The sequence below is a fragment of the Athene noctua genome, chromosome 31 (assembly GCF_965140245.1).
Source record: "Athene noctua chromosome 31, bAthNoc1.hap1.1, whole genome shotgun sequence".
NCBI classification, from domain to species: domain Eukaryota; kingdom Metazoa; phylum Chordata; class Aves; order Strigiformes; family Strigidae; genus Athene; species Athene noctua.
In genome coordinates, this window is record NC_134067.1 from 1754298 (window position 1) to 1765391 (window position 11094).

An 11094-nucleotide genomic window follows, 5' to 3' on the forward strand; every position below is an offset into this window, starting at 1 on the left:
CCGCAGCAGCCCCGTTTTGAGGAGGAATTCGGAATTGTTGCTATTTTTAAGTTTTTTTCCCCCAGGTTGTGCCAACACCTGCCCCCTCCCCCGCTGGGTTGGTATTTCAGTGTTTCATTTCCGCCCCCCCGGGGTTTTGGGCCCCCCCCCAAACACGAGGAGACCCTGTGTGACACCCCACACCCCTCCCCCGAGTTGTGCCTTTGGGAGAGCCCTGCTCAGCCTGGGGGGGGGGGGGGGGGTATTTCACCCCAAAACAGCCCCGGGGGGGGCGGTTCAGCACCAGGAAGGGCAGCATCACCCGGGGGGGGGGACCGGGGACTCCAGGGGGGGCGTCTCAGTCCCTCGGGGGGGATTAACTCCTCCTGGGGGGGGTATTAAGCCCCTTGAGGGGGGGGGGGGCGGTGTATTAAACCCCTGGGGGTGCTTAGTTCCCTCCATGGGGGGGGTCTCAGCCCCTGGGTGGGGTATTTTGCTCCTGGGGGGGTATGAAGCCCCTCAGGGGGGGGTATTTCCCTCCTGAGGGGGTCTCTAGTCGCTGGAGGGGTCATTTCTGTCCTGTGGGGGGGGTATTAATCCCCCCTCCCCGGGCCGCCAGTCCCTGCAGGGGGGCACATTCCCCGCCTGCCCCCCGCTGCTGCCCTGGCCCTGCCCCCCCCCCCAGCCGCCATTAACCCCTGGGGGGGCCCCACTAAACCCCCCCGCACACACCCCAGCCCCATACCGGGGGTTCCCAAAGGGTCCAAACGCCCCCCCCCCCAGCAACCCCCCTTCTCCCTCCCCACAGCCCTTTCCCACACGGGGGGGTTCAGTGTGTCCCCCCCCACACCTCAGGAAGGGGAGGGTTAAAGTGGGGGCCTGGGGCCCCCCCCCCCGCGTCCCCCGCGGCCATAAAGGCAGCGCCGGAGCCCCGGGGCTGACCCAGGCAGGGCAGGATGGCACCGACCCGGCTCCACGCGGCCTTCCTCCCCCTCCTCCTCCTCCTCCTCCTCCTCAGCGCCCCCACCCCACACGCAGGAGACCCAGCGGGGCCCCCCCCGACGCCCCTTCCCCATCCGGGGGGGCCGCGTCGGGCGGGGGGGGGGCCGCGGTGCGGGTTACGCAGCCTGGCCGTGCGGGTGCGGGAGCTGGGGCTGGGGTACCCCTCGGAGGAAACCGTCCTGTTCCGCTACTGCGGGGGGGGCTGCCCCGCGCCCCCCACCAACCACGGGCTGGCCCTGGCTCGGCTGCGGCCGGGGGGGGCCGCGGGGGGGGCGCCGGGGGGGGCCGGGCCCTGTTGTCGCCCCAGTCGCTACGAGGACGTCGCGTTCCTGGACGAGGGGCAACGCTGGCACCAGCTCCGACAGCTCTCGGCCGCCGCCTGCCGCTGCGTGGGGTGAGACACACCCCCCCCCAAAAAAAACCCAACCGAAAACAGCCCCCCCCCCCCAGGAATGTGTCAGCCTGGCAGCGAGGGGGGGTCACTGTTTATTGGGGGGCGGCGGGGGCCTCTGCGTCCCCAATAAACGCTGGGGAGTCGCCGGGAGTGTCCGGAGTCGTGTCTGAGAATAAAGGGAGGGGGGAAAAAAAGAAAATAAAAGAGGGGGGGTCAAGGGTGGGGTTGAGGGTTCGGGGGGGGGTCCCGGGGGGGGGTGTCTCACCGTGGGGGGCGTTACGGCAGATGAGGGCGAGGCGCCGGCCCCGCGGCACCCGGCGGCCCCCGAAAAACGACTCCTCGTCCCTCAGGATCTCGTGGGTGAAATCGTAACGGGCAGCGCCCCTGGGGGGGCCACGAGGGGGGTCAGGGGTGGGACGGGGGGGGGCAAGGGGGCACCGGGGGGCGCCCCCCGTCGCCCCCCAGCCCCCCCGCAGCTCACCGGAGCACATAGAGGGACCCCGGCGGCAGCAGCAGCTCCAGCCAGTGCCCGGGGGGGCGGCAGCTCCGCAGGCGCAGGACGCTGGGGGAGAGCAGGGAGACCCCCGCGATGGTGCAGCCGCAGAACTGGGGGGGGACACACGAGACGGGTCAACGGCCCCCCCCGGGGATCCCCCGATGAGGGGGGGGCTGCAGGGGAAGGGTATGGCCCCCCCCCGGCCCCGGGCTGTGTTCCCGCGGAGCCCTGTGCTGGCACCGGGTCTGTGTGTCCTCCCCCACCACAAACAGGCCCCCCCCCCTCCTGTCTGACCCCCCCAGCGCTTCACAGGGCCCCCCTACACCCCCCAGCCACAAACAGGCCCCCCCACCCCATCCCTAACCCCCCCGCAGGGCCCCCCCAACCCTAGCTACCCCCCCCCGGCCCCACACAGGTCCCCCACCCCCCCGGCCCCTCCCCACCCCCCAGCCCCCACCTTGACGCTGTCCACGTGGGGCCGCACGTGCCCCCGGGGGTGCAGGTCGAGCACGTGCACGAGGGGGAGGGGGGGGCGCCCGGGGGGGAAAGCGGCGGCCACGCGCCCCAGCACCGCCCGCCCCGCGCCCCCCCAGCGCGACCGCTCTGTCTCCCGGTACCCGCAGATGGCCTGGAGGGGGAGGGGACACAGAGTGACCTCTGACCCCGACCTCACCTCCTCCTGACACCCCCCCCAAACCCAGTGACCCCCCAACGCCCTCTGTGACCTCTCAGTCAGACCCTGCAGGACCCCCAGTGACCCCTCAAAGGCCACTCCCCCCTCCCCAAGACCCTGTGTGACCCCTGACCCCCATAACCTCTGACCCGTGCGACCCCTGACTCCCGCCCTCACCTCATCCTGACCCCAACTGACCCCCCGTGACCCCTCAAAGGCCACTCGCGCCTCTCCAGGACCCTGCGTGACCCCTGACCCCACCACCTTCTCCTGACACCCCCAACCCCAGTGACCCCCCAGCCCCCTCCGTGACCTCTCAGACCCCGCAGCCCCCAACTGACCCCCCCGTGACCCCTCAAAGGCCACTCCTGGCTCCCCAGGACCCCGCATGACCCCTGACGCCACAGACCCCCCCACCCCCCCGCTGTGACCTCTCCGTCAGGCCCCCGCGTGCCCCCTGACCCCCGCCCTCACCCCGTCCCAGTGATCGAACTGGTATGGCCGCCGGCCCAGCACCGCCTCCAGCTCCCGCAGCAGCTCGGCCGCCTCCCCCGCGCTCACGAACCCGCCCCGCACCAGCGCCAGCCCCCGCAGCCGCCGCTCCACCTCCGGGCTGGAGGCGCGGAGCAGCCCCGGGTCCCCCCCGGCGCCCGTCCCCAGCCCCCGCCCGGGCCCCGCCGCGGCCCCGCCGCCGCCCGCCGCCCGCCGCCACAGGCCGCCCGCGCGGTGCATGCCGGGAGGGGGCGGGGCCGCCGGGGGGCGGAGCGCAGCGCCCCCTCTCGGGGGGCGGGGCAAGGCCGGGGAAAGGGGCGGCCGCGGCGCGGGGCATTGTGGGGCGGGGGCGGAGCGGGGGCGAGCGGGCGCCCGGCGGTGCTGGGGGGGACCCACAGCCCCCCCCCCCCCCCCGACCTCCACAGGTCCCTACAGCCCCTTATAGCCCCCCAGAGCCCCACAGCCCCCCCCTAGCGCCCCACTGACACCCTACAGCCCCCGGAACCCCACAGCCCCCCCATAGACTCCCACAGACCCCCACAACCCCCCCCATAGAGCCCCCCCAGAGCCCCACAGCCCCCCCATAGTGCCCCCCCATAGCACCCCACTGACACCCTACAGCCCCCGGAACTCCACAGCCCCTTATGAAGCCCCCCAGAGACCCCCAGACCCCCACAGCCCCCCCATAGAGCCCCCCCAGAGCCCCCCAGCCCCCCCCTAGCGCCCCACTGACACCCTACAGCCCCCAGAACCCCACAGCCCCTTATAGCTCCCCACAGCCCCCCCATAGACTCCCACAGACCCCCACAACCCCCCCCATAGAGCCCCCCCAGAGCCCCACAGCCCCCCCATAGTGCCCCCCCATAACACCCCACTGACATCCTACAGCCCCCGGAACCCCACAGCCCCTTATCAAGCCCCCCAGACCCCCACAGCCCCCCCGTAGAGCCCCCCCATAGCACCCCACTGACACCCTACAGTCTCCAGAACCCCCACAGCCCCCCAAGGAGTCCCCCACAGAGCCCCAGACACCCCCCCTTGCTCACCTGCAGCCGCTCAGGGCTGGGGTTTGGGGCTGCCCCACGGATCGGGGGCACCCCACGGCTCAGGGCTGCCCCCCAGTTGTGGGGTGCCCCAGGGGCCGGGGGGGTCCCAGGGGTCAGGGGTGCTCAGGAAGTGCTGCCGCAGCAGAGCCCCCCGCTCCGCCTCAAACTGCTCCCACTGGGGGGGGGAAAGGGGAGGCTGGGGGGCGGCAGGGGAGACCCCCCCACCCCCGGGTGCTCCCCAGGCCCGGGGGGGGGTCCCAGCCCCACTGGGGATGTCGTATCCCAGGGAGGGTCTTTGGGGGGGGTCCCGGGGGGGTCCCCACCTCTCGGGACAGGCGCTCGGCGGCCTCGGTGAAGGTTCGGCGCTCGCGGGCCAGAGCTCCCCGCAGCCGCCGCAGCCGCCCCCGCTCCTCCTCCAGCCCCGGGGGGGGCCCGGGGGGGGACCCGGGGGCTGCCAGCGCCGCCGACATCGCCTCCTGCAACACCGGGATCGGGGGGTGCTGGGAACCCCGAGGGGGGGGGGGAGTCCCTGAGGCCCCCCCCGCACCTGCAAGCAGCGGTGCTGCAGGCCTGGGGGGTCCCCAGGGGCTCCCCGGGGGGGTCTCCGTGTCCGTGCCCCCCCCGCACCTGCAGGCAGCGGTGCTGCAGGGCGATCACCTCCCTCCCGGCCGCCACCTCCTCCCGTAGCCGCTGCAGCTCCTGCTCCACCTCGGGGTCCCCCCGGCGGGCTGGGGGGGGCTGGGGGGGGGCGGGGGGCTCCGATCCCCGACGGACTCCCTGCTGTCTGCAGGGGAGGGGCAATAGGGACCCACGGTGACCCCTATGACCCCCAGTGACCCTCAAATCAGTGACCCCCAGACCCACGTTGACCCCCCCCAGACCTACAGCGTCCCCTCAAAATAATGGTGTGTCCCCCCCAGCCCCACAGCACCCCCAAACTCACAATGTTCCCAGCCCCACAGCACCCCCAGACCCACAAGACACCCCCCCGAGACCCCCAATGTCCCCCAGCCTCCCATCCCCACCCTGGGGCACCCCCCAGTCCACTCCCCCCCCACCCCATCCCCACCTCTGGGCCATCCGGGGGGCTCTGCCGGCTGCCCTCGCCCCCCCCCGGGGCGCCGCGCTCGGGAGCTCCGTGGCTGCAGAATGAGGGGGGGGTCAGGGTGGGTTTGGGGGGGCTCAGCTGGGGGGAGGGGGCACGACAGCGGGGTTTGTGGGGTCTGGGGGGCTTTGAAAGGGGCCGGGGGGGGTTTAGGGACTCCAAGGAGAGTTCAGGGGAATCCAGGGCAAGTTTTGGGGGTTCAGGGGCCACAGTGAGGGCTTAGGGGGGGTCCAGCAAAAGTTTTGGGGGTCCTGGGGGAGTTGAAGGGGGTCCCAAGAGGGGATGGGGATTCCTGTGAGGGTTTGAGGAGGGTTCAGGGGATCCCCAGGATTTGGGGGGGGGGGTCCCAAGGGAGGGTCTGGGGGTCCTGAGGAGCTTCAGGGGATCTTTGGGGGGGGTCCACGGGGGTTCAGGGGACCCCTGGGAGGGTTTGGGGACCCCTAGGACCTGGGAAGGGGAGGGGGGGGTTGGGAGTCCCAGTGATCTCTGGGGAGCGTTTGGGGGTTCAGGGGGGGCCCCTCGCTCACCGGCACGCCGGGGTCTCCGCTGGGCCGTGCCCTCCCCCGGCTCCCGGCGGGGCTGAGCCATGGGGCCGTGCTGGGGGGGGGGGGGGATTTACGAGGGACCTTGGGACCCCCCCGGCTCCCCCCCCAACCACCCCCCGGGCCCACCTGCGCCCGCTCGGCCGCCAGCAGCGCCCGGAGGTGCCGGTTCTGCTCCCGCAGGCGCTCGGCCTCGTCCCCCGCCGCCGCCATGGCCCGGGCGCAGGCGGCCACACGGCCCTGCCACGCGGCACGTCGGGGACACCGGGGGGGGACACACACCGGGACACCCCCGGGGACATGGACACCCCGGAGGGGACCCCGAGGACACCCCCCCGGGGACCCTCTGAGGGGCACAGGGATCCCCTAGATGATGTGGGACAACCCTCCCCCAGGGACACAGGGACCCCCCCAAGGGGACAGGGGGCCCCCCCAAGGGGACAGATGACCCTCTCCAGGGACACAGTGACCCCCCCCCCAGGTGACACAGGCGCCCATTAAGGAAAATGGGGACCCCTTGGGAATATGGGACCCCCCCAGGAACACACGGGGACTCCCCAGGGACACTAGGACCACCCCAGTGCCACAGTGACCCCCCCCCAGGGGACATGGAGCCCCCCAAGAGATAGGGGACCCCCCCCCAGGTGACACAGGAGCCTGCTAAGGGACATGGGGACCCCTGGGGATGAGCCCTGGGATCGGGACCAGGAGCCCCGGAGCAGGAACTGGGAGCCCCAAAACGGGAACCGGGGGGGGGGACGGACGGACACCCCCCCACCACCCCTTCAGAGTGTCCCTGTGTCCCGCGAAGAACACAGGGACCCCCCCAGGGACACGAGCACCATCCCCGGTGACATGGGGCCCTTCTGGGCATATGGGCCCCCCCCGGGGACACAGGGACCCCCCCAGGGATGCAAAGACCCTCTCAGGTGACATCCCCGCCCCCCCGGGTGACACAGGGACCCCCTTCGGGGACTCAGGCACCCCCCAGGGAAAAGCGGACCCCCCCTTGGGGACGTGCTCCCCCCCCGCTGACCTGGAGGATCCCGAGGCGCTGGCGCAGCCCCCGCAGCTCCCGCTCCCGCCGGGCCCCCCCGGCCGCCGCCTCCCGGTAGAGGCGCAGGAGCCCCCCCAGCGCCTGCGGGCCCCCCCCGGGGGGCAGCCCCAGCGCCTCCAGCTCCTGGGGGGTGGGGTGGGGGGACTCACACACGCCTGGCACCCCCCACCCTGGGACACCCATCTGCACCACCCCCCCCCGACCTCACCTTGGACACCAAAGCGCCCCATAGACCCCCCCACCCCCTGTACCCCCGTCTTGTTGCCCCCCAGCACCCCTGACACCCATCTCCCCCCCCCCCCCAAATCCTGTCCCCTCCCCTCCTGCCCACCCCAAGCCCCTCCCAGCCTCTTGCCTGCTCCAGGGGGGCCGGGTCGCCCCCCCCGGGCTCGTCACCGCCGGGTTCCCCCAGGGAGGTGCGGGGGGGGGACGCCGGGTCGCCCCCTGCCCCCGGGGACAGGCAGAGCCCGGCTGCTGCCGCCGCCAGCAGCACCTCGGGGGCTGCGGGGGGGACACACCCAGGTGAGGGGGACCCCCGGCTGGGCCGGGACCCCCCCACCCCCCAGGGACCCCCCATTACCTGGGGAGGGGGGTCGGCCCGGGCCCTCCATGGCCCCCGCCGGCAGGACCTGGGGGGAGATGGGGGGCGAGCTGCCCCACGGCCCCCAAACCTGCCCCATGGGCCCCCCCAGGCCCTGTGCCCGCACCGCCATCCCGGCACTGCTGCCCCCCGACCTGCCCCCCGGGCCCCCCCAAGCACCTCAACCCACCCCCCAGCCCCCCAAAAAGCCTCTGTGCCCCGCCCGGGCACTGCTGCCCCCCGACCCACCCCCCAGCCCCCCAAAGCCCTTCTACCCGCCTCAACCTGCCCCACAGGCCCCCCCAAACAGCCGCCCCCCCCCAATCCCCACCGCTCCGGGCCCGGCCAGGCCCCGCCCCCCGCTGCGCAGTTTAAATCGCCCGCCTGGTCCCGCCCTCCGTCCCCCATTGGATGACGGCGACGGCCAATGAGCGTCGGGCGCGGGGAACGCCGGGAGATGTAGTTCCATGGGGCACATGGGGGGGGTGCGTTACAGGGCTCCTGGAGGGTCTGGGGGGGCTCCGGGGGGGCTGTGGAGCACGTGGGGGGCATGGGGGGCGCTACAGGGTCTGTGTGGGGGCTATAGGGCACACGGGGGGTGCTGGGGGGCACTACAGGGCATGTGGGGGGGCTACAGGACATGGAGGGGGTGCTGGGGGGAGCTATAGGGCACATGGGGGGGCCGTAGGGCACGTGGGATGGGCTGGGGGCTGTTATAGGGCATGGGGGGGGCAACAGGGCACGGGGGGGGGGGCAACAGGGCACGGGGGGGGGGGCAACAGGGCACGGGGGGGGGGGCAACAGGGCACGGGGGGGGGCTGGGAGATGTTATACAGCACGTAGGGGGGTGTTGGGGGGGGCTACAGCGCATGTGGAGGGGCTCTAAGGCATGGGGGGGGCTATAGGGTGCTATAGGGCACTTGGGGGGGCTATAGGGCATGTGGAGCACTTAGGGGGTTCGGGGGGCTGTGGGGCTGGGCAGGAGCACAGGGCCCCCCCCGGGGGGACTGGGGTGGGGGGGCACAAAGCCCCACTGCAGGACTGGGGGGGCACCCCACACCTGTGGGGCAGGTGCAGGGCTCTGGGAGGGGATACAGCTCGGGGAGGGGGTACAGGGCAGCAAAGAGCAGATGGGGGGGGGCTGGTGCCCCCCCAAATCCCTCTGTGGGGCTCCCCACATCCCCCCCGCACCCCCCCATTCCCCCACACTCAGTCGGTTCCGCAGCCCTTTAATTCCTGCCGGGGGTACAACAATGCGGGGGGGGGGGGGGGATGGACACAGAGGCCCCCCCCAATCCCCAAACACCCCCCCGGGGTGGTCTCAGGGTGCCGGGGGGGTGGTGGGGGGGTTGGCAGAGGGGGAGGGGGCGGGGGGGGGCTCCTTCTGCACCAGCCGGGGCTCGTCCTCGCCGCGGGGGGGGGGATGCACCAACACCCGGTCCAGGAGCCCGAAGTCTTGGGCCTCCACGGGGCTGAGGTAGCGGTCGCGCTCCATGGCCGCCTCTGGGGGGGGCGAGCAGGGCGGGGGGGGTCAGGGGGGATGTGGGGGGGGGGCCAGAAGGGTCCCGGGGGGGTCTCGGGGCTCACCGATGACGGCGAGGGGCTGCCCGGTGTGTTTGGCGTAGAGGCCGTTGATCTGGCGCTTGAGCTGCAGGATCTCCTCGGCCTGGATGGCGATGTCGGTGGCCTGGCCCTGGGGGGGGGACACAAATTGGGGGGGGGGGAACGCACACGGGACACACACACATGGGGGGAGAGGGGAAGCACGGACACACCCCCCCCACCACCCCCCAAAACCCCGGGGATCTGGCGCGTGGTGCACACAGCGTCCCCCTGACACCCCCCTGCCCAAAATCCACTGTGGGGGGGTCCCAGCGCTGTCCCCGGTGGGGGGGGGGGCCCACAGTGGGGTCCCCACCCCTCTTCCCCTTTCCCCTCCCCCAAATCTGCCCCCCACCCCCAGAGGGGGTTCCCCCAACCTTCTCCCTTCCCCCTGGGGGTGCCCCCCGTGCCCACCCCCCCTCCCCAAGCCAATGCCCCCCCCCCCCGGGGTGTCTGCACCCCCCCCCCCCCTTCCCAACCCCTACACACCGCCCCCCAACTGCGCGTGTGTGCGCGCTGTGTCGCGCGTGTCCCCCCCCCGCCCCGAGGAGCTCCCCCAGCCACCTCCCCTCCCCGCGGGGGTGCCTCCCGCGCCCCCCCCGCCGTACCCTTGCCCCCCCCGAGGGCTGGTGCACCATGATGCGGGCGTTGGGCAGGGCGTGGCGCTGGCCGGGGGCCCCCGCGGCCAGCAGCAGGGAGCCCATGCTGGCCGCCTGCCCCACGCACCAGGTGCACACGGGGTTGAGGACGTACTGCATCGTGTCGTAAATGGCCAGCCCCGAGGTCACCGCCCCCCCTGCGGGGACAACAAACCCCCCCCCTCGTTAACACAGACCCCCCCAAAACACACACACCCCCCCGCCAGCCCGAGGCCCCCCCCGCCTCACCGGGGCTGTTGATGTACATGTGAATCGGCTTCTTGTTGCTCTCGGACTGCAGGAAGAGGAGCTGCGCGATGACCAGGCTGGCCAGGCCGTCGTCAATCTTGGGGGGGGGACACATACACATAACGGGGTGGGGGGGCCACCCCAGAGCTTGGCAGGGTGGAATTTGGGGGTTCCCCCCCCCTCCTCTTTTTCTCTAGGTACCCACCGGCCCCATGACGCAGACAATGCGCTCACGCAGCAGCCGGGAGTAGATGTCGTAGGCGCGTTCACCCCGGCCCTGCGGAAAGGGGGGGGTCAGGGGGGGTCTGGGGGCTCCCCCCACCCACCCCACCCCCCCCCCAGCCCCGACTGACCGTCTGTTCCACCACGATGGGGATGAGGGGGGGGGCGCGGGCGGGCCCCGTCCCGTGGAGGCTGCGGCGGGCGGCCGCCCCCCAGGCCAGGCGCAGGGCACGCTGAGGGGGGGGGGGGTGGTAAAGCTGGTGGGACCGGGACCCCCCCTCGAAACCGGGACCCGTCACCGTACCCCCCTCCCTGTAACCGGAAGCCCCCCAAAACTGGGACCCCCCACGAAAGCGGGACACACCCCCTGAAAGCGAGACGCCATCGCTGTTCCCCCCCACCCTTCTAACCGGGACCCCCATAACTCCCCCCCCCCCCCCCCCAAACCAGGACCCCATCGCAGCCCGCACCCCGTAAACGGGACCCCATAACCGGGACACCGCGACCCCCCCGGAACCGAGACCCCCATAGCCAGGACACCCCCCGCCCCCTCCCTCTGCCACTGGGACCCCCCCGAAGCCGGGACCCCTGGCAGCTGCCCCCCCCTCACACACGGGACACCCCCGAAACCGGGATCCGACCCCCCCAACCGGGATCCCATCGCCGGGACCCCATCACCGCCCCCACCCCGTCACCGGGACCCGCCCCCGGGACCCCCCGGTCCCGACCCCCGTTACCGCCACCCCCATGGCGCCCCGGAAGCGCTCGGAGCGCGGCCACCGCACGCGCCCCCCTCACGTGACACCCCCCCGACCACGCCCCTCATTCGGAGGCCGCGTTCCGTCACGTGATCAAGGACTGCATCTCCCGTCATGCCCCGCGGCCCGGCCGCCATGACACCGCGCCGGGGCCCTTCTAGCCCCGTTAGGGCCCCGTTATCCCCCGGTGCGGCCCCGGGAGCGGGTCCAGGAGCCCCCCCGGAGCCCCCCCGGGGCCCTGCTGGGCCTTGGGGGGCCG

The 11094-nt window shown here is 73.2% G+C and overlaps 4 protein-coding genes across 5 annotated transcripts; 1 reads left to right on the forward strand and 3 right to left on the reverse strand.

Annotated features, from left to right (window-relative positions):
• Nucleotides 1-935: 935 nt before the first annotated feature.
• Nucleotides 936-1379, forward strand: PSPN (persephin). Its single transcript, XM_074930092.1, has one exon. It carries the CDS (start codon nucleotides 936-938, stop codon nucleotides 1377-1379), a length of 444 nt encoding a protein of 147 aa, XP_074786193.1.
• Nucleotides 1380-1449: 70 nt separating this feature from the next.
• ALKBH7 (alkB homolog 7) lies at nucleotides 1450-3276 on the reverse strand. The gene is made up of 5 exons (XM_074929857.1): nucleotides 3019-3276; nucleotides 2329-2499; nucleotides 1857-1981; nucleotides 1641-1759; nucleotides 1450-1541 (listed from the first exon to the last, which is right to left on the reverse strand). Exons 1-5 carry the CDS (start codon nucleotides 3274-3276, stop codon nucleotides 1468-1470), a joined length of 747 nt encoding a protein of 248 aa, XP_074785958.1. The 3' UTR covers nucleotides 1450-1467.
• An 812-nt stretch (nucleotides 3277-4088) lies between these two features.
• Nucleotides 4089-7499, reverse strand: LOC141972092 (uncharacterized). Its single transcript, XM_074929858.1, has 8 exons — nucleotides 7458-7499; nucleotides 6766-6909; nucleotides 5859-5969; nucleotides 5715-5784; nucleotides 5152-5224; nucleotides 4710-4866; nucleotides 4406-4558; nucleotides 4089-4257 (listed from the first exon to the last, which is right to left on the reverse strand). Exons 1-8 carry the CDS (start codon nucleotides 7497-7499, stop codon nucleotides 4093-4095), a joined length of 915 nt encoding a protein of 304 aa, XP_074785959.1. The 3' UTR covers nucleotides 4089-4092.
• A 1080-nt stretch (nucleotides 7500-8579) lies between these two features.
• CLPP (caseinolytic mitochondrial matrix peptidase proteolytic subunit) lies at nucleotides 8580-10889 on the reverse strand. 2 transcript variants are annotated; one of them, XM_074930091.1, is made up of 7 exons: nucleotides 10815-10889; nucleotides 10209-10310; nucleotides 10061-10132; nucleotides 9856-9952; nucleotides 9577-9764; nucleotides 8954-9059; nucleotides 8580-8869 (listed from the first exon to the last, which is right to left on the reverse strand). In XM_074930091.1, exons 1-7 carry the CDS (start codon nucleotides 10824-10826, stop codon nucleotides 8688-8690), a joined length of 759 nt encoding a protein of 252 aa, XP_074786192.1. In that variant the 5' UTR covers nucleotides 10827-10889; the 3' UTR covers nucleotides 8580-8687. The 2 variants fall into 2 exon arrangements, with proteins under 2 accessions (XP_074786192.1, XP_074786190.1); XM_074930089.1 differs by having other exon boundaries at nucleotides 10806-10859.
• Nucleotides 10890-11094: the final 205 nt, after the last annotated feature.

Excerpts from the sequence above, each read along its gene's own strand:
- PSPN (XM_074930092.1), top strand. The coding sequence starts at position 936 with ATGGCACCGACCCGGCTCCACGCGGCCTTCCTCCCCCTCCTCCTCCTC.
- CLPP (XM_074930089.1), bottom strand. The coding sequence starts at position 10,826 with ATGGGGGTGGCGGTAACGGGG. Across the intron at positions 10,311-10,805 it reads TGGGGGTGGCGGTAACGGGG|CGTGCCCTGCGCCTGGCCTG; the intron begins GTCGGGACCGGG and ends CCCCCCCCTCAG. Across the intron at positions 9,060-9,576 it reads AGCCCTCGGGGGGGGCAAGG|GGCCAGGCCACCGACATCGC; the intron begins GTACGGCGGGGG and ends TCCCCCCCCCAG.
- ALKBH7 (XM_074929857.1), bottom strand. The coding sequence starts at position 3,276 with ATGCACCGCGCGGGCGGCCTGTGGCGGCGGGCGGCGGGCGGCGGCGGG. Across the intron at positions 1,760-1,856 it reads GGGTCCCTCTATGTGCTCCG|GGGCGCTGCCCGTTACGATT; the intron begins GTGAGCTGCGGG and ends TGGCCCCCCCAG. Across the intron at positions 1,542-1,640 it reads CTGCCGTAACGCCCCCCACG|ACACGACTCCGGACACTCCC; the intron begins GTGAGACACCCC and ends CTTTATTCTCAG.
- LOC141972092 (XM_074929858.1), bottom strand. The coding sequence starts at position 7,499 with ATGGCGGTGCGGGCACAGGGCCTGGGGGGGCCCATGGGGCAG. Across the intron at positions 5,785-5,858 it reads TGGCGGCCGAGCGGGCGCAG|CACGGCCCCATGGCTCAGCC; the intron begins GTGGGCCCGGGG and ends CCCCCCCCCCAG. Across the intron at positions 4,867-5,151 it reads GCCCCCCGGATGGCCCAGAG|ACAGCAGGGAGTCCGTCGGG; the intron begins GTGGGGATGGGG and ends CCTCCCCTGCAG.